Genomic DNA, 22,400 nt, shown 5'->3' with positions numbered 1-22,400 from the left:
ATATAACTTCATGAACATTTCAAGGAGGCAGACAATGTTGAAACAATCAACAAAAATACCCATGACACAGCCTCTCCCCTGAGAGTGAAAATACATAACATAAAATGAAACAGTGATTATATCTGAGGCAGAGCTACACTGTCTCTTCTGTGAGTCATCAATTAGCCTGACACTCAGCAATTCAAGGAAGACATAGCATGTTGTTTTATTACAAATTGCAGAGCAATCCTTTCCTCAGCAGATTAGAGAAAAAGCCTGCAACTGAAACCTACTCTCTCTCCACAATAATCTTGCTGGCTCAACAAGAACTGCAAGCAAGGAAGCCCTTTCAAAGAATGATAGAAATCCTGAATTGGAAAGGATTCACAAGGATAATCAATTCCAGCTCCTAGCTGCGAGTAGGACCACTCAAAATTCAAACCCTATACTGAGAACACAATCCAAATGCTTCTTGAACTCTGGCCAGACTGAGGCCATGACCACTGCCCTGAGCAGCCTGTCCCATCAACAATCACTCCCTGGTGAACTTCTTCTTAATTTCCAAACTGACCATCTCCTGTTGCATCTCCATGCCTTTCCCTCAAGTCCTGTCACTGTCAACAGAGAGAAGGTCTGGAGCATCTCTCCTATGAAGAAAGATTGAGGGAGCTGGGTTTGTTCAGCTTGGAGAAGGCTCCAGGGAGTTTTCACTGCAATCCTCAAATATTTGAAGGGAGCTTATAAGCAGGAGAGAGACCAAATTTTCACATGGTTCAATAATTATAGGATGAGCAGGAATGGCTTTAAACTAAAAGAGGGGAAAATTAGATTACATGCTAGGAAGAAATTCTTTACTCAGAGACTGTTGAGGCATTGCAACAGGTTGCCCAGAGAAGTTATAGATGCCCCATCCACAGTGGCATTCAAGGTCAGGTTGGATGGGGTCCTGTCCATGATGGTGGCTGGAACTAGAAGATCTCTAAGGTCCCTTCCAACCTAAGCAATTCCATGATTTAATGATTCCAAAAGATCAGCGCCTGCCCCTCCACTCCCCCTCTCCTGAGAAAGCTGTAGGCCACCATGAGGCCTCCCCTCAGCCTCCTCTTCTCAAGGCTGAAGAAACCAAGGAGCCTCAGCCACTCCTCATACATCCTGTCCACTAAACCCTTCACCAGCTTTGTAGGCCTCCTTTGGACACCCTATAATAGTTTGAAGCCCTTCTTGTATTGTTGTGCCCAAAACTGCACACAGTGCAGAGCAGAGCAGAGCCTGACCAGCTAGTAGTGCTGTGCCTGATGCACCACAGGATATAGTTGGCCTTTTTGGCTGCCAGGGCATGCTGTTGACTCATGTTCAACTCACTGACAACCAGAATCCCCAGATCCCTTCCAGCAGAGTTGCTTTCCAGTTTCTCATCACCTGTTCATAACAATGGTAATGGCTTTATCCCTCCCTGAGGGAATCTGGCTTCAAGCTACTTCAACTCCTCCAGTACTCCAATGCCAGATTTCTTTCTCAAACATCACAATCAAATCTACTTCACTGACAGCACTATCATGAGCAATTAGTATTTTCTTCCCACACAAGACCATCCAAGATCAGCACTTTTTGGTGTCTTTTAAGTAGCTCATAGCCCAGAAATGTGCTCTAAGAAGTACAAATGACATATTTAACATTTGGACTAACCCCCTAGACTCTTTCTTTGATTCCATCACAAAACTACTGTCACCATTTCAAGTAAGAATACGCTTGCTCTATCAATTTCAGAAACTAATAAAAGACAATTCTCTAAGGACCTACATTTTGTCTTTGAAGACATCTGAACATCACAGAAAAGTGTGACAAGAAAGACCTACACAGTTCCAGCTCGTTGTTCTCTTTAACTAGGACATGTATAGAAAAATCATTAAGTAGCAACAGATTATATTGAAAATAAGTCATCTAGAAATCTTTTTCCTAGCCTTCAGATAAAATCTGCAAATTCCTATGCTAATAATTGGAAGTAAACACTGAAGATTTAGTGCCACATCAACAAATGTAAAAATACATGTCCATCATGCAAGAGTCAGCTTCCTGCAGCAAAATTGTATCAGTATTTCAATTCCACGTACATTCATTCCAGCACCCTCATGAACACTGCAGGAGTAACACTAGTCTGCCACTATTTTACATAATGAAATTAAATAGTGAAATGATAGAAGGTCGAAACATCCAATTGCTATACATTTTAAAATTGTAAGGAAATCATCACCTTTGAACTTTGTACTCACAATCATCAACAGAACCCCAAAAAACATTTTCAGAAGAAAACTGCTAGATATTAAATATCCCCCAAAACTTACTGGAAATGCAAGTTTCTATCCCCGCTCTCTGCTTGCCTCATAGAGGTGCCAGCTGCTCGTGTCTGCTTCATCACGCTCAGTCACCTAATCTTTCCCAACGTGACCCATCCCCCAGCCATATCCAAGCTTTACTGGTGCTAATTACACTTTTAAATTGGACAAGTGATTGCAATAAAACACTAATTCAAAGCAATTCAGAGATTTTTTTTTTTCCCCCTCAGCTTGTACTTGGCTTTAACTATGGTGCTTCATTTTCAGCTCTGAAATGTAGCTCACACGCCACAAAACCTTGTTTATTTTTTTCTATTTGCTCCATATTGACATTTTGAATTTGGCAGAGTTTTGCAATAGCTGCTTGAGGCAAGTCAGCCATCATTATTCTTCATCAGGCATGAAGAAAGGGACAGAAAGATATAGTAAAGAATGGGGAATATATGAGCTGTTCTGCCCCTCACTCCTAGCTGTCTGATTTTGCCTGCAGACCTCAGTCCACGTTGGAGCTTCAGATCCCTCTCTAGCAGCTACATGCACTGCAAAGTGGAGACAGCACAGACCTTTCACAGCATCCTGGGCTCATTACTGGCAAAATAACTGCCAGTTTAAGGTTAAGAAACATGGACGTACTTTTGAAATGCAAGTCTTTTACGTCTGCAGAAGTTGCACTGTCTTGCTGTAGTGCCCTTGGAGTAGAAGTAGTCATTTCATTCAGCTGGGGGGCTGAGACTGCAGAGAAAATACTGCTGTTTTTTTTCTTTCTTCCACAAGCCTGTATCAAACTTACGGTGCTCAAAACCTACATCCAGTGATTACAATTCATTCCACTTCATGAAATTACCACAAGTATCTCTAGCACTACTCAAGGTTGAGCTCAGGAAGAATTAAATTGGCTCATGTATGTAAGAAGGTTGATGCTTGCAGGTAAGAACTAGGATGAGTGGTAGGGCAGTCTACATTTGAATTGTGTCAGCTTGTGCAGTGCACTAATCTGCAGTGAATAGAAATCTCTAGTTTTGAGATTGCTTCACATTCCCTTGACCTTTCCACATGCAAATATTCCCCAAGACATTAAAGATGAAAAGCTATGGATCAGCAAAAACTGCAGAGCTGAGCACTAACATCAATTTGACATGTAGCCTTATATAACAAGGAACACTCAAAAATAATGCTATCTTCTGTTGCCCAATTACAGAAAACACTATGTCGTACTTTTGCACACCTCATTAACATCTCAAGTGCTCAGCTCTTAAGAAATGCATTGAGATGGTCCATCTATTACTGGAATAAAGTCACTTACACAATTCATAATACTGAGGAGACATATCAGTTGATAAAATAATAGCAAATGACATGAGGATTTTCTTAACAGCATTAGAGTTCAGTTAAGGAGCAGTAAATGAACGTGTGAGTATTACAACAACCTTGCCAGTGCTGTCAGTGCAAGGGTCATAGCAGCGTGTTTCCTTTGATCTTGCCTTTCTGTAATGTTTCAGTACAAAAAAAAAGTATTAAATATCCTTCTTTTTGAAATATGCTAATGGATAGGATATGGCAAACATAGTTGTAACCCAATAACAATGAGGAGGAAAATAAATGTCATTCCATATCTGTCATTACTTTGATGGGCTCTTAAGTCTTCTGAAGGCTAGATCCTTTTATTTAGACATCATCTAAACCAGAATTCTCAATTTTAGGCACCTGGGCTTGAAAAATGCAATTTGAAAATGGTAATACAATGAATAAGGTGGGAGGGAGGAAAAATTACACTCTTATTACTGTCTTTTCCTGCACATAAACTAGCAACAACAGGACGGCTGCAGAATGACTATAACTGAGGTTTCCCAAAGTCCCAAACTTGTTGGAATATGAATAACAATTAAAAAATAATTCATTTATTCTGAACACAAAAACACTGCAAAAGGGCTTGATTAAATATTTTTGTTTGAGAATGTACTGTTACAGAATTAAAGGCTATTTTAAACAGGAAAAAGTTGTTTTTAAAGTAAAATATAAAATATTTTGCTGATTACTTTTCTAAAGGTCACCAATATTTTTAAATAATTTTCTAAAGTGACACAAATATATCCTTAAAGTTTTAGGTGCCAGAATTTACACTTTGGGGAAAAATTCACCTTATGTACTTTTTCTACAGCACTAAAAGATACTCAACTACTATTTTTAATATTTGTCATTGCAAAATAGGAAAAAAAGTCACTAAAACATACATTAGTGAATGGGTAACGGAGGAGAGCAGACTTCTAAATATTCCAGTGAAGGCACAGTTTCAATTAAATTCACACAGTACTACTTCTTACATGTAAAGAATTTCATGGTGACTGTATGGCTGAGACCACTGTTTAGCACAGAGCTTTATTACATGTACAGAAATGATTGGCTGTACTTTTGGAATTTTTTCCTATATACTCACCATATGGAGAAAGCATATCAGATATTTCAGAACAATGTAATTGTGCTCAGGAAGTCCTTGAATGATTTGTTTACATCTGGTTACTCGTAAACAGCTCTCCACACCTGCAATATCAAAGTCAGTCTTAAATTAACCCAGAAGCATCAACGTATTACCAAGAAATGACACCTTTTTTATATCACCTGGAATTACTTCAGCTATCTGTCTGTAGAGCTGGCCACAAAAATCACCTTTATTAATGTCTATCCCCATGACAGTAGGTTGGGCTGCCTCTTAGGATAAGCCTATCGTATTTAGTATTTTCATATATATGGCTAAGAATATTTTCCCCACTCAGTGAAGTAGCCAAAGTCTTGTTTTGAATCCATTATCTCTTCACGCATTGTATCCAGATGTCTACTTTTTATACCTTGATTTTATTCTAGCTGAGACTCGGTCCTGCAAAGCTCTTTTTTGGCACTCTACTAACTCCAAACACACTTCTGTGATTCGGCTGGAAACTTCTTTCTTGGACAAAGATTTACGAGATGGACATTTGGGTGAGTAAGAATTTTCTAGAGATGAGCCAAACCAGATTCATTAACACATTTCTACAGATGGGCAGAACTGGAACCAGACCCCAGACTCAGTGAGACAATCTGATTAAGAATATGCTAGCACTGGAATACATTTTGAACATTGTTCCAAATGATTTTATTACTATTATTTTTGCTGGAATATTTTAATAAATTCAGTACTGGAAGTTTAACACCTAGCTGGAAAAAGTACTCATGATTACAGTCATATCTGACCTAACCAGCTCATTTGTGCTAATGTTTTTTTCTCCATTTTTCTCTCTCTCCCTGACGTAGCTAGAGATTCATATAAGCATGTCTGCAGGCACAAAACTCCAGCATGTTAGAAGTTCCCTTAAGCTGTGATTTAAATACATGAAGCTATGCCCCGGTGAGCTGCGTTGATATTTTTACTACTGCAGAGCTATCAGTTCCAGTAAGACAAAAAATGTGAGTCACAAGAATTTTTTTGTCAGCCTTCTGCAGGGTAAATAATTCAGAAAGTGTACCAATACAGGGCAAAGGAACTCGTTAGCAGCATTCACAGCCCTGTAAGAAGTTCTTTGAAAACTACAAGCTTAAAGTTTCAATTCCCTTTTTTTTTTTTTTTGGTCAGTCTCTTGGCTAATTTATTTCCCAGCTCCTGTCAATAACTCCTGTAAGAAGGTTTCAAGTGAGACGCTACGGAGAAAAGCTTCACTATAATTTCAAAGTATTGTAAAGCAGTGATAGTGTATTTCTGGGTTTGTGGGTTAAGAGATATAATAGATAAATCACACAGTGCTTTCCAGAAGCCAGAATGAGAATTTTCAAATCATTCCAAGACAGCTGTCTGCATTCACACCTCTTCAGAGCTCCCTTCTGCACTGTATTCACAGAGAATATAACTTTGCTGCAGCCCAGAATGGTTCTCAGGCTTAGCATCTTTAAAAAGTAGGATGTCACCACAGTATCAAGAAACAATAGTGGACATCACACTGAGTAACAAAAAGCCCAAGGAGAAATTCTCTTGAACTGCATCTTTCAAAAACAAACTTTGCCAACATTTAAAACACTGATAAAAATAGCATAGATTGAAAGCTTCATAGATGTCTTCCTGTGCAAAAACCCTCAGCATTAGGGTAATGCATTGCTTTCAGGCTCTTTTCAGATGTTTTCTTTTTTTTAATTAGCTCTTGCAAATAGTAACTAACTGTACAGAAAGACAGAAGATTAACTCAATAAAAATTACCATTCCCCCATCCCTTTCTTCATCTATTCTTTACACTGTTCTGAATGACTATCCTTATTCCCTCAATTTCTACAACCAACCTGTGAAGAGACTTATTTTATTTTTTTTTAACATGCTGAGATAGTTACTCTGTAGATAGATGAATTTTACTTCATAGGTGTGAATGCATCTGATTTTGCCTACCATAACTCCTTAGCCTTCAGGGTAATTTCAGCTATATTTGATAGAAGAGGTTGGGGGTCCCAACTACAGAAGGCATTAGGTCATCTTTTAATTCTTGCAGATAGTTACCAAACTTCTAATCACTGCGTGAATGATGAAAGAAGTGATGATTTTGGTTTTGTTTGTTTGGTTGTTTCATTTGTAAGTCCTATGTGACAAAGTAGCATCCAAAATGGCAAAAATATTCATAAAAATTTTGGACATTTCTTGTTTGAGCAACTTGTGCTTCAGAAAAAAAACATCTTTCCAATTTACTGCAGGGTTCACAGCTCTGCCCGATGAAAGCTGTAAGAAAAGTAATTTCAAAATTGGAACTTTTTTGGTGTGTGTGCAAAAGCAGATTGTTATTCTCCCCATGCTGCCAGCAGGGAAAATTGATTGAAAAAAAAAGAGAGGAGAACAGTGTCCAAAGGACTGATTTTTCAAGTTGCTTTTCTATAGAGGATAGATTTCTGATATTGTGCTGTCATCCGTCTGCTGGTAGCCACCAACATTTAAACTGTTGGGACAATTAGATCAGATTTGAGAGAGGGGTAGGTCAATGTCTTTTATATGCCCATGCATTTTGTGGAATTAGGTAACTGAGTAGAGAGAGCAGGTCATAAAGATGCTCTGACCATGAAAAAATGCTGCACTGTGGTATCAGTTCTCTCTGGGCATTAGAGAAGACAAAAGAAAGCTCATGCTTGAGATGGAAATCCATGGGAATCCAGGCTTTATTAGCTCTTCTAGTCACAGGGCTATTTCTTCTTACATTCCTCCGAATGCACAGAGCGAAAAAACACTGAGATTAAAAATTGGTATCAGGGTATCAGGCAGTGTAAATACAGGGAATACAAGAAGAATGATAGAGAAGATAACAACTTATTTACCATAATTATAATAGAGCCTGTAACATCTATAAAAACATTCTCTAAAAATATGTGTTTGTACTTTTATACTGAAGGTTAAGCCAAACCCCAGAAAAGAACAGTGAAGGTGCTAGGTGCCTTGTATATCCAGTATGGAGCTACATGTCAGTTTTCTGAGCCTTCATGATACTCAGCAAAACAGCAGAGATTCTGACTCCCATGTTTCAAACTCCTTGACAAGGTATTTTATCCACCTCTTCTGGGTGGAATCCCACCTTGTAATAGTACAGATTATGTCACTATCCATTAATAGCTGCAGTGAAGGCACTAATACAGTTACATACCCCCAACTGAGCCACGGTTAGCAAGCAGCAGTGAATTAGCAAGGTTCAGTTTAATTAGCTGTATGAATTTTCCTAAAACTGGATTAATACTCACTGGTAATTCCAACAATAGGATCATAACACTCGAAGGTTAGCAATGGCTGAGGAAGTTCCCTAAGGAAGGTCTTTAGGATAACAGCAGGAACATGGATATCATGATAGTCATCAAAATTTACAGGCTTGCCTAAAAGGAAGAAAAAAAGAAGTGTGTTCAATCAGATGTTTTACTTATTCTCTGAACTACTGTACAAAAACTGTTTCACACCATGATTAGATAACTCACTGGCTTTCCAGAAGCTGGTAACTCCTACAGTTTTCTCTTCGTATTTTTCAAGGCTTTATTAATCTTGCTGTAAGTGATCCTCTCCTTAAACGCATACCATAAAATTACTTCATGGAGAAGTCACTGACTTTCAAAATGACTTCATTACATTTCATAAATTATTATGTAAAATTGTACTCCTTTGCCATAGCCACGGAAGAATACCAGGGGCAAAATGACATGAAGGCACTATACTTGGCATTTTTAACTAACTGCAGTGACTCAAACTGCACAAAGGTAATATGAGTGTCTGAGAAACCAGACCATTTTTTACTCAAACCTCAACAGTCTTCAGTTGCTACAGTTTTTGAAAACTCTGACATCAGTTAATGACTCACTATTCAGTAAGCTTTAAGCTATCTTTTGAGCTCCTGTACTAGCGTTCTTATTGTATTTTAGATTATAAATGACTTTATGATTAACTAATTATTAAAAAAATACCTAACATCTCTGCTTCATTGTTTGAGACAAGATCAATAAAGCCCTCACACTGTTATTAACCAGTGGCAATTTTTATAATGGCAGCTTACCCTGGTTGTAGAGCTTCTGAACATCTTTGATAGTCTGGATGCTGGCTGACCTTCTGAAGAGGCCCTCTACTTGTAGTCCTGAAAAATACAGTTAATGTCCCATTGGTAACAGATGTCACATTCTTGTTTTGCTTCACAGATTCAATTGAAAACAGAGCAGAGGAAGAAGGTTTGGGAACAAACCTGCTTGGTACAGTCATTGTACAAAACATTGTAGCAGTGCCTAAAGCATTTTCTTTAATGCCACTCATAGAAGTACTATGGCCTTTACATAAGTGTTTTACAAGTGTCATGTCAATGATATTCTTTTCTTTAAAAGTACTTTTCAACAGTGCCTCACCCTCACTTGGTTTATCTGCAAACAGCCACACCTGCTGTTCTGCTGTTCTAATCTAAACACCTTAAAGCCTTTAGCAAGCTAAAGAGAGTATTTGCAAAAAACTCCTGAGCTCCTACTACTGTCAGTGCGTGAGACAAGATGTAAGCTAGGGGATGCTTTACAGCATCTTTGGATTGAGGAGTCCTTTCTACTGGAGGGATATTGGTCTCCCCACCTTCAAGGTACTTTTGAGCAGACCACTGCTTCTTCCACCTCCCTCTGGAAATCAATGGGACTTAAGACCCTGCCTGCCCATGGTATTTTGAAATACCTAATTCTAATCTTGCTAGGCATCTCTGAAATACGTCTTTCATGTCTTTAACCGAAATCTGTTTTCAGCTACAGAGGAAAAATGTCAACAAGCTGCATACAATCAAGGATTGAAATTGGATAAGTTATTTGATTTATAATGCAAAACAGTATTGGGATGTTTTACTTTTTTGAGACATGCAGTGCTTCTTGCTTTTGAGTTTCGTAAAATCATCATTTCCTTCTCTGTCTCCCTCTCTGGTTTGTATTATTCCTTCCACTTAGTAGGAAATACAATTTGGCTCACATGTAGTTGCAAACTGAGATTCCCACTGGAAGCACAGTCACCTAAAATATTAGGCTTTCTGACAAAACACAGCAAAAATATCAGTCTTTTTGAGAAGGGTGACAGACCACCCACTGACTTGAAGAGGCTGTCGTTTGTTTTCTTTACATGAATGGGGAAGAGCAGATGATTGACTTCTTTATTTTTTCATTCTAATCTTTCAGCTGCTAAGTAGTCAGACTGAAAGTTATGCTTGTGTATCTCAACTGAAGTATGTGCACATTTACAGAATCAAGAGTTGTTATGGTGTTCAAGAAAAATCTGGAGTCATGCACTAACATACACTATTATACTAGGATAGAATCATAGAATCACCAAGGTTGGAAAAGATCTCTAAGATCATCCAGTCAAACCATCCACATATCACCAATATTTCACACTAAACCATGTCCCTTAGTGCAACATCTAAACGCTTCTTGAACTCCTCCAGGATCAGTGACTCCACCACCTCCCTGGCAACTCATTCCAGAGCCTGACCACTCTTTCAGAGAAGAAGTATTTCCTAACATCCAACCTGAATCTTCCTTGGCACAGCTTGAAGCCATTTCCCCTAGTCCTATAGCCAGATACTGTCATTCTTGTAAATTCACATAAGTTGCATACAAAAGTATATTTTATACATGAAAAACTAATAAATGCAAAATTCCTTAATCAACCTTCTCCTGATAGAATGGCATTTAGCATTATTCATATGATTTCAGATCAGTATACTAGAATTGATAATGTAGTACTGAAGTAATCGTGTTTCAGAGACTTTTGCAAAGAAACTCCAGGTCTACTTAAAAGTGTCCCATTCACTAGAATTAGAAGCTTATAATTACTTACTACGGCACCCTAATTTTTTACTGAACATGTATGTTCCCACTTCTTAAACTCCAGTTTAAATACTAAAACTTTAACTTATGCCTTCAAATCTGGAAGGTGTATGAAATCTCGTACTACACGAGGAAAGCCATGTGTCTGCTTACTAAAGGAACCTAATGGATGGTGATTATGATCTATTTGAATGACTGTTTAACTCTCAACCAGATCATGTTCAATTGAATAAAGTTACTGCAAATGATATTACTGTAGTAAAACTGTTCCATTAGATTTATAGTGCAACCTGTCTAAAGGCATGGCTTTGGAAGCGGCAGCTCTGAAAAGCTAGCTTGTCAAGACACTGCCCTCAGCAAACAACAAATGCAATAATTTTCTTAGAATTTGTAGAATTTTATGTTGGCTGTAAGTGGACTGCAGGTTTTCTGTAGAAGCATGTCTTTCAGAAGATGGACAAATATGGATATATGGATAAATGCTTAAAATTTGGTTTGCTGGAAGTGGTTTAACAGTTAATGCTTTAATCTGATGTCAGTCTCACTATATAAACTAAGGTGTAACAAATATCCATTTTTAACATGTGTATTCCTTTATTGGCTGTGCTTTCAAGAGTCTAATTAAAGACATGAATCTCCAGTGCAGACAGCAGCTCTCCTTGTCTGGTTCTGCATCCCATCAGTGTTACTGTAATGGCACTATGCTCTTGCTGGATACGTTGTTTGGAAGTCCTTGGGAGGAGAAAACAACTATTTCCTCATTTGCAGAAGTGTAGGATACAGGTGAAATTTGTGGTACTTTCAGAATTAAATTTCCAGAACAGCTGGAACTGGATCAATATACCATAATTTGTTTTACCTACAGGTGGTAATAACCAAATACAAATGCAGGTGTTTCTTCTCCTTACATTCTTCTCCATACACATGAACTGAGTGGGATTCTTTTTTAAGAAGTCCACAAGCCTGTTATTTGCTCTCAGTGCTGTCTGCACTAGAAGGGCCTGGCATTTGAATGGCAGTACTGCAAAGCATTTCCCACATCATCTAACCCAAATCCCCCAACAGGAGTCTCCTAATAAGGGATGGGAAAGGGAAATGGGACCTGAAGCCTCTTACCAGTGATTCAACTGTGAAGGGTAAGTACTCAGCCTGACACACAACCAGGACATACATTTGCCAAGCCTGGCTATGGCTCCTCCTGTTCAGCCAATAATGGGGAAAAGTCAGCCCGTAGTACTACCATAATTAAGCACTGTTTAGCACTAGGTGCTCCCACCAAAGTGAAATTAATCACTTTGTCTTCTTTTTTGCAGACACAGTTCATGTCAGAGCCACCAGCGTTAAAGGAAACAAATTGACTGAAGACAATCCTGGTCATTTCACTTTAACTCACACTTTTCTATTCTTTCAAGAATGTGTTTTGACTTAGATGACTCAGTATTATGTTAGTAGTATTCTTCAATCAAATTCTATTTACAAATTCATATCAGCTATCTCTTTATTTCAGTTGAATTTTGTGTGTGTGTGTGTGTACAAGTTGAACTATTTTGCTACTAAAGGCATGGGTAACCATTTCCATAGAGAATACAAAAATCAGACTAACAATCAGACTAACAGTGCTTGCCAGACCACTGCTAGCTGATGACTGGCATTAACAGCAGTTATGATAAACATGCAGCTGCACATCACTCAAATATTCCATCAGTGCTGCAGAACTGCCATTGAGATAACACAAACTGCTTCATGCCCCTTGTGCATAAAAACAGATAAATAGATGGACGGATAGATGGACAGACAGATATAAAGACCAGTAGAATGTTGCTATCCTGCCCTAAGTACTCTGGACTAAAGTGAGTAAAATTTTATTTTAAATATTAAATGCTAGAGAAAAAAAACATAGTAATATGACTGAAGAAGAAACCATCTGTATTCAATGAAAAGTGATTCTGAGATTGAGAACTTAACTGAGTAATTATTTAAATGTCAGTAATCATAAATGAAAACAGACAGGCACTTCATTCCACACTGAAATAAGATGGGTTTTACCATAGTAGACAAAATTTTACAGTGCAGTGACACAATTGTGTCATACTCTGAATTAATAAACTGTTGCTAAAAATACTTAACCCCTTTCTGCCTCCCCGATCAGTTGTTCCAAAGGAAAAACACAGAAAATCAAAATAGATAAATTAAAACAGCACATGCTGACACGTTGCTGAAAACTTGTCAAAGAAAGGGAGACGTGAAAATTGCATTCTTTTTCCTTCAATCATCTGGCATCAAAATTCTTTGTTAATTCGTCTGCTTTCACACGAGAAACAGCAATGAATGAGCATCTGAATTGTTTCTATCCAAAACTGAGTTTGGAAATGTTTCTTTCAATTGTTGGTCCTGCCAAGTTTCAGGAAGCATCCATCCTGATTTGGAATTAGTTTTCATCCTCACTTACACAACTGATTCAGGCTTCTTCTTCCAGATCACCCAATTCTAATAAGAATCCCTTTTAAAAATCAGAACTTGTTTATTTCTACCATGCAGACTGACTAATATATACCATATTTTAACTGTCCACATGGACCATAATCTCTTAATTGTCTGGTGGTAGGAATTAAGAATTTTTATATTTAAGATAAATTTGGGCTATATATTTTTTAAAGTAAGAATACATTACAAGTTTTAGGAGGGGGTTACACAGTGTCCCTATACACTGTGCAACAAATATGGAGCAAGTGATCATAATGTCTGCAGTTTGTAAATGATTTGCTCTGCAAGACGGTACAGAAATTCAAGGATAGAGGGAAAGAGAAAGTACAGTTCCAGCCCTATGGCAAAGCTGCTGCAGCAAGGATTTAGAACAATGTATCCTTCCAAGTACCCAAAGTGTGTTTGCGTCCTTGCAGTTCTGAACAGCGTAGCCTAGCCTTTGGATTTATGAATGAATAATCTCAGTTTACACTTGGCACCTCCAAACATAATTTATTTACAATGTTTGAGCATTGAAAACACAAACTGTGCTTATTACACGGTCCATTTTTATTTGCTGACACATGAACCGGTCTTAAGATTTATATAATCTCCATTATCCCTGGGTAAAGACTTTCTCATCAAAACAGAAAGAACTAAGAACTCAGAAATGTTTGTGTGACCAATGTCAAGCTTTCCCAGTGTTGTATTTTTAGAAGATATTTGATTGATTACAAGAAGTGGAAGCCAGGAGGTAAACTCAGTAAGCTGCAGCAATCCAAACGCATTCAGAATTTATAACCATCCATCTCTACCCATTCTGACTCACCATCAGGATGCATTCATTCACATCAAAAAAACTGAACCAAAACTTTGTCCATCAGCAAGATTTGTTGTGTTTCATGAAGAAGATAAGCAGGAAAGATTAATTGCTGTTTACCACTGCTTTGCTGTCAAACAGATAAAGGACAGCTTTAGTTGCCACCATAATCATACCATAGGATATTTACTGCTTTATTATTAAACTCCTATGGCACAGTTATTATCATTGCATTTAGGAGTTCTTTGTCATCACTCAGAACTCTCCTGTGGTACTATCAGAGAACATGGAACAGAAAGTTTGTCCTACAAAGCACTAGCAGTCGACAAAAGAGATGAGGTAAGAGAGAAAGACTCAGTAATGGGGACTACTGTGACATAATTTTCCTTTAGGGAACAGTTATCTATTTTCTTTCTGTGATTTTGCAAAGCAGTTCCTTCACCGTGACTTTATTGGTCTGTTCCATCACTTCTGAGCTGCTGCTGATCTCAAATGGTCTCTTCAATTTCTAAGTAATTTTCTGTAGCTGTTTCCTTATTTGCCTACTCTTGAGAACATAAATGTTATCAAATTTTGCAAATTTTAGTAGTTAGCTTTGGCTTTAAATTGCTTAAAATACAAACAAGGACAGAGTTTGCATCTCTAAATGCATTGGAAATAATAATCCTACCTTTACATTTCAAACTGGTAATCATTATTAAACCAGTAAAAATGACAGTGTGTTACTACTTCAGACAGGGTTTAGGAATGTTTCTGTCCTTTGTAATCTATTTAACACCTTCATAAGAATCAGAACAGTACAGGTTATACCCACCTTTATAATGAATCAAATAAAAATTCCCTTAAAAACTGTTCTGTGACTTCCAGATGTTGGGGTGCTTGCTCACAGAATATGGATTTTGCCATGCATCTTCAATTTACTGTGTATCAGTTAGTCCCTTCAAACTGTGGCTCAGTTTAAGAACTAAGGGAATGTAGTGAATTGTATCAACACTGGTCCAAACAAGGCCCCAAACCAACCCACACACCACCAAGCCTTTAATTTCTCACGACACACTTAAATAAAGAGTATGTTAACAACTGTTCTTGAACATAAAGACATGTAAGCAAAAGGCATGAAAGGAATTGGTGAGACGCCTAACTAAGCATAAAGGAAAAGCACGCATCTGAGTCCTACAGCTCCCAATGCACATGGCTGTGAGTCCCCTCTGTCCTGCTGGGATGCTGCAGGCAGCACCTGTGGCTGCTGCCACTCTCATACCCCCAAGCATCATGGGCATGTAAAGGTGCAGCCTCCATAGCATGGCATTACTTACATTCCTGCTTACAAAAGCAGTCTGTTAGAAGAGTCAGCTTCCATCAGCAACTCACTTCAGCACTAGGTAGGTTGCTGAGGACATGTGGAGACATATTAACCAGAGAAAAAATGACTGCCCTGTGGCATAAATTGGGTTTGTCCGAGAAAAAGGTCTGTGCAAAAAGCATCAAGATCATTACCACCAAAGGAATGACACCAGGTTATGAACACTTATGAATTGTTCTGACAAGAGAGTGAATATTTAATTAAGCAAGGTAATTTCTCAAGGCACAGTAGAGATAAGGTAGTACACAAAAATCTTATTTAGTGTAAGCACAAGCCAAGCCTGAACTAGACAGATGAACAAGTTGTTCAAAGGTTGAGCAGGGAAGAAAGTCCTCTGGTTTGCTGGTTACTGGGAAAATCTGCTCATAGATGAGCTGTTTTAAACCGATCTTGCCATTAAGGCCTGACTAAATCATCAGCTCACTTTTGAAATGAAGAAAACTTCCCTGTTTTGGTCCAGAAGATGATCAGAGCTGCAAAGGAATTTGTCTGCTAAGATTTTGCAGTATTTGATGACTTTTTTCATAGGTCACTCTGAAGTAATGCATCCTATTTATTTCCATGGAAACTACAACAGATGCAAAGAGCACAATAACACTATTTGATAAAGCAAGTTCTGAGCTACAAAACCAAAAGCTAACCACTGATAACTCTATGAGGATGGAAACTATGCCAAAAATCAAATGGAAAAGATAATGACAGTGAATTTCTGCCACTTCTGGAAGATGAGCTGAAGTTTTCGCTGCACTCACAGCTGCGTCTGGAGTGCAAAGAATGCTGCCAGTCATCCTGCAGGGCTGTCAGCACCAGAACCAACACACGCTGAGGCTGATGGCAGAACTGAGATATTCCAGGTTTAGATAAAGAGTTAAAATCAGAGCAGACAGCAAGTACTACAGATACCTGCACACTTATAAACAAGTGCAAAAAAATGCATGTCTATCACCTACTGCTAACAGCCTCGGCATGGCAGGTACTTGGCTTTCAAGAATCAGCCGGCTGAAAATGTCAGCAAATGCTCTACCTGACAAGCCGTCTCCTAACTGAGAAATCTGGTTAGAGGACATCTCCTTGTGATAGGGAATATGTCAGCTCAGAACAAACCCATGCTTAGCTGGAAGATGGCAGCGCTGGCAGATCTGATGGCCTTCCTTCCTGGGGACACAGAAGGACAGAAAGATGGGGAAAAGTCAGACAGGCTGGCTAGCGAGCGTGAGGCTGAACTACAGATCAGTGCTCAGCATCGCTGTGTTACCAACTTGCACGGATGCACAAAGCAGGACAAGGACTTTTGTTCAGAAATACCATCACATATCCTCAGAGACTATCCTTCACAAACTGTGCTGATATTGCACAGAACAAAGTTTTAGCCAAAAAAAGAGGATGTTTGGAGAAAACCCAAGGATGATTACTGCTTTCAGAATAACAAGCTTTCATCTCAGAGACATTCTGCAATGATAAGTTTGAGCCAAATCTTCTCTTTAATCACAACCATGAGCTGAAACTTTGGTGTTTTTTTTTTTTAATTATTTGTTTTTGTTTTAAATTTCTGTGCAGTAGGAATGGTGGCTTCAGAAAACTAAGCTGGACCCAACAAATGGTGGGATGGAGGTGTCTGATACTGTTGTAGTTGCTACAAGACAAAACAGCAAGAAAAACATCAAAAACAACAAGAAATGGACCGTTTGTGTTCAGTCATAACAACAAGTTACTAATGAAACTTTTGTCACCAGCAAAATACAACTCCTTTAAAATCTTTAAACAGGTGGAAGGAAGTGTAAGATAAGCAAAGTATCCTGTCCCTATACAGTCAGAAGTTTAAATCAATTGACATTTTTAATGATTAAACTTTCACTCGGTCTCTGAGTAATAACAGCTATGAGAAGTAGTGATATCTGTGCATGTTCATCCTTGTTTTAGCTCTCCTGACTCCCATGGATTACTGACTAAGAGGTATTTGCCTATTAAGATAAGCTAAATGTATGTATGATTGTTTCATAGCAATCTAAAACATGAAAAAACCTGGTTTTCATCTGCAGATGAGGCATGCTCTGATCCACTACACGTGCTCTAATTATCCATTTACAATTATAATTACAGGGATTGTCTCAAGCTGCCAGTCACTTGCCTTCAACATTCTTAGTAGTGAACTACTTACATTCCACCCATCTAACAACAATGTATTTGAAACAAGCTGCATCTGAAAAGTTTTCATCTTTAAGGTGCCTGAAGCAGCATATCCAGAATATCAGAATAGTTTTATGAGCTTTAGTGTAATGCTGAATTAGGACCTAGAGGCCTTCAGTAAAGTTCTTCTGGGGGCTCTTCACATACTGCAGATCAGTAGATACCCTGAATAGCACAAATGGCACCACTCCAATTCTTGGCCTTTGGTTGGTACAGGTATTTTGAAGATAAATCACCAATTTCAGTAAGCTAGCAGCTGGCTGTTCTGTACACAAGGAAGCCTATAAAAGCTGTGCTCTGCTGATGTGAACTGAAAGCAGGTATCCACTGAAATGGATCTCCCTCTTAATCTCCTATACATACCATTAAGTTTCATGCAAGGTATGAAAAGCAAACAAAAATAAAACGTACAATAAAATGTTCTTATTTACTACAGGAGAAACTAAAATATGGAGGAGCATAGTCCAGCAATGAGAGAAAGATGCTGTGTAGTCTGTCCTCATTTAAACCAGCCTGATCTTGCACCAATACAAATGAAGACAGGATTGCTCAAGGGAATCTGCAACACAGCTGAAAAGTAATGTTTTTCTTCACATTCCTTCCTCTCTCTTTTCACAAATGTGAAGACTATTCAGTGCAAGTTTTAAAAATGTTTGATATTTCTCTCTTAAGGTTAAAATAAACTCAAATCAAACTCTAGTGACAACAGTTAAAACAGACAGAAATCAACACTGAACACATTTGAACAAGTTTAAAGACATCTGAAAGGAAAATGTACCTTGTTCAGATTAGGAGCTCAAGAATGCAGTTAAGGACGGGGAATATTGTGGGATGTAGGTATGGGGTAAACCTCTCTATGGAAGACAATAACTTACTCAACATTTGTACTCTCTATTTGTGTGCTGTCAATAATTTCTTTAAACAAGGAAAACCTCAGATGAAACTGCTATATATAGCAGAAATACAGAGCCATGAGCCTGGTTTTTGTCTTAAGAAAAATCTTGTTAATCCTTAAAATTTGTTCAAACATTAATCAAAATTAATAGCATGTTAAAGACTAGTAGCATTCAATAAAAAAGAAACAAAACAACCAACAATGCCACCTGCATTCCCACAAAAAATACCTGAACCAAACATTCTGTTTTTCTTCACTTGCCCTACTGACACATCTATTAAAAATTCACGCTGTACTTTCAGAGATCATAGAAATCAGTTCCAGCTTTAGCATTTAGCAGTGTTGCACCAGTCACATAGCTGTGTTATGCTGTTTCTTTTCTTGCACGTGTAACATAAATGCAGCTAATATTTGGAGTTGGTACTGTAAGATTTCATTAACATTCATTAACATTCATGAAACTCTAACACCTTGAAGCAGGAGGAGTTATGGAAATAATACTCTCACCACCCTCAAAATCAGGGATCAGAATGTGTAATCATATTATATAGAAAAAAGGAATGTCAGAACTGCAGCCTTATCCCTTCCTCCCTGCTGCTCCTCCATTCCTAAGTTGGAAACACAGCATGCTTGCCCTACAGATAGCATCTGATGCTTCCTTCCTCCATTGTGCTGGTTGGGTGCATGAGGGATACCACTGTATAGACAGCAGTTCAATACGCATCCCTCTTTTCCTTGTACGTGAAGGTGATCTGTGAACATAAATTTTAAATGTTCTCATTTTAAATAAAGGTTACTGTAAACTATCCCTATATATTGCAACCACAGATATGACTTGCAGTCAAAGGGTCTGTAAGTGCCAGTAAGAGTCTTTTGTGAAGGGAAGACTTCAGGCTTACTCCTACAAAATGCATTTCCTTCAATGAGTTCTATAAATACAGAAGTTTTCATTGATTTTTACTGCGAATTTTATTTAAAAACCACAATATGATATGGGTTGGTGATGTCTGTTACAAGACATCCTCTCTCACTTGCTATTCCAAAATCTTTTTTTTAATTTTTTTTTTTTAATTTTTTGTAGTGAGACAATAATCTGATAATAAGCTATTCTCTACCAATCAGAGCCCTCAAGGCAATGTTCAATTGCCACCCAGATTTTCAGGATTTGAATATATCCTTCATTTTGAGATTGCAGCTATAAACTTTGCTGAATCAGGCACTGAGGATTACATACTGCTGCCTTTGTTTAAAATACACATCCCTTTTTGACACATAACTCACCATTTCTTTTTAGGTAGGACACGGTTTCCTTCATTACTGGGGGAATTAGTTCACCGCTATTTTTGTCCTTGATACTGTTAGAAAGACAGAAAAAAAGAAAAAGTAATAGCCTTTGAGTGCACTGGCAGACAAAGAATCAAACAAAAGGCAGAACAGTCTCAGGAAAAACCTTAGGGACTTTGAAAGCATGCATTTCCTTCTAAAAATCAAGGAGCCTGCATCTTGGCACCTGCACCAAACATGGTACTGCTCCACAATTGCAAGAGGTACAGAATGAGCCGAAGAGTTTTATTCAAAGAGCCATTCCTAAATGCTTTTTTTCCTCCTAGAAAAACTGTACAACCACAAGGGCAATGAATGTAAAGAAGGGCTGTTTTCTGCTCCAAAGAGAAGTTGAAGGCAGAGTGGCAGTAAGGTGTTCCAGGCTGAATTTGCCCCCAGTCAAGGTTGGTTTCTCTTTAGTTTTGTTTCCCTGGTTGTAGCGCCCAACGACGTGGTAGTGACACAGCACTGATGATGCAGTCTGGATTCAGTTGCACACAACTGCTGCAACGTGGTTTGAAAGCAGGTCGGATGCAGACAAGAAAAAAAGCTTGCATCGAGTGCTTTGTAACAGCCTTGGGGAATGCTGCAAGTTTAGAAGCCTTTTGTCATGCAGATTTTTCTTTGTCATTTCTCCCTTTTTAAGTCACAGAGTGTGTATAAACAAAAGGATATTGCACTATTTATTCTGAAGGCAAAGTGATGCAGTGAGATTGAGTTTATTAATGCTTTGAATGATTCTCACAAAATTAGATTTCCTTTTCTTTCACGAGTGAGCAGCTGAGGCAAAAAATCGAACATAGCATTTTCTTAATCTAGAAACACAGAAAATTCCTCAATTATCTAAAAATATGTCTCCAGTAGTTTCAAAAGTATAACAAAGAGATAGCATTTGTCAATCATTTTGCTACATTTTTATAGTAATTAACAACAAAACAAAGCACAAATCTCAGATTTTAACGTAAAAATCAAATTATTTGTATGAAAAAATTAATGTCATATTTAAAAGGTGACCAGCTTTACTGATGAGCTCTAAAGCACCAGCACAAAACAGCACAAAAGCTGCATTACAAGAGGCTGTAACTGCTGTGGTTATTCCACAGAGTGTGTGAGGTGCTCACACAAGCTGATACACACAGCATGTTAAACACACCTCGTGCTCCTGGCTGCAGTTGTGCCTGCGGATTGGAATGAGTCTTAGAGTTTTTCTTCTCAAGGCAATGTGATTTCTTCTCTTTCTGCATAGGCCTGCTTATTATTTTATTAATATAAAACAACTGATACTAACTGGGCTGTATTAGACACAGTTTCATAACACTTGCATGGAATGAGCCATCAATGATTTTATTTTGCATTTACACTATACATAAAGGGGTAGGGAAACTGTTGAGTGAGGGGCCCTTGGTCCTTCTACTTCGTGTTTGTTTTCCTTTGCGCCTAAGAAGGGAGATAAGAGAGGACATGCAGACTGCTTAATTTTGAGACTCCACCGAGGAGGATGGTCACCCCAGGCTCACACACAGGGCTGGGGGGGGAGCTCCTTGCAAGGGAAGCATCAGGATCCTGACTTAGTCACCAACTTGCCCTGTGTTTTTACCTCTCTTACTCATAAACTGACAGTGCAATTAATACGCTTCACACTATTTGGTGTTCAACCACCAAGCAGTTCGATCTCATTCATCACTCCAGAGGCACAATACTGTTGGAAAGGGAGTAAGTTGTTCCTTCAGCTGCAGAACTAACAAAGTTGATGTGTTACAGATTTGTAGCCTGTGCCCTCTGTTTCCTCATCAAGTAGTCCTGGACCATTTTCCCTATGTCATTTCTAACTTTTATGTAGTATTATCATTTCTTCCCGTCACCTCTTTATCTCATATTTCCTTATAACGTTAGGAACAACTCATAATTAATCATCACCTAAATACTCACAGGTGCATCAGCAGACCAAAAACAACACAAAACTGATTTTATGCTTTAACTGCTCTCCTTCCAGCCAATGATTTCTAAAAGCTTGTAGTAGCAGTATTTCTAAGTAATAGTAGTATTTCTGAGAGCCCCGTTGACAGGAGTCCATAGCTCCCCTATAAAACATGACTAAAAATATTAATCCATTCAACATTTTTTCCCGTTCTTATTCAACAAAGTTTCTACACCAGACACCTAAGTGTATAAAATTCAATACTGCTCTAAATGTGTGTTAATACTAATTCGTGGAAACATCACTGCATCTACATCTAACAGGAACTATTCACAGGGGTTTTCTTTCATGTAAACAGATACAGGAATTCCGCTAGAAATTACAATCCAGTTTCACATACTAAGTTTATAACAGAATAGTTTTAGTCATTTGACCAAAAAAATTCTGCATATATATGTAATGCACTCGGGGAAAGTAAAAGACCAGTGGCGAGAACCGAGTTTAATTCAGATAATCCTGAAGGCTGACCTTTTGTGTATTAGTAATTCTCATAATTTGCTATAGTTTACAAGTAGGAGCTTCAGATCAAATACGACAACTCGCTGTCTTTACACACTGGCAAGGTGCCATTAATTTCAATCTAAAATACTACTGGACTAGCTGGATTAATCACTCTCTGCTATATCATAGTAACTTAGCAATGGCCAGAAGAAAGATTTATGACCTGACTTATAAGACAAGGCCAATCTCAATCTTTATCATTATCACAGACATCTTATGAGAGCTACTCCAAAGGCCATGAG

The 22,400-nt window shown here is 38.2% G+C and overlaps 1 protein-coding gene across 4 annotated transcripts in view; it reads right to left on the bottom strand.

The window, feature by feature from the left end:
* The window catches only part of ARHGAP8 (Rho GTPase activating protein 8), a 77,246-nt gene that overhangs the window by 4,972 nt on the left and 49,874 nt on the right, over positions 1-22,400 (bottom strand). For all 4 annotated transcript variants that reach the window (XM_048933960.1, XM_048933961.1, XM_048933962.1 and 1 more), the window contains exons 9-12: positions 19,638-19,711; positions 8,840-8,917; positions 8,043-8,171; positions 4,747-4,850 (exon numbers count right to left, since the gene is read on the bottom strand). In XM_048933960.1, the coding sequence (XP_048789917.1) occupies positions 4,747-4,850; positions 8,043-8,171; positions 8,840-8,917; positions 19,638-19,711 (385 nt within the window). The remainder of the gene's footprint in view (positions 1-4,746; positions 4,851-8,042; positions 8,172-8,839; positions 8,918-19,637; positions 19,712-22,400) is intronic.

This window comes from Lagopus muta, chromosome 1 (genome assembly GCF_023343835.1).
Source record: "Lagopus muta isolate bLagMut1 chromosome 1, bLagMut1 primary, whole genome shotgun sequence".
NCBI classification, from domain to species: Eukaryota; Metazoa; Chordata; class Aves; order Galliformes; family Phasianidae; genus Lagopus; species Lagopus muta.
The sequence above is the reverse complement of the archived record's forward strand: the minus strand, read 5'-3'. Positions and strand labels throughout refer to the sequence as shown.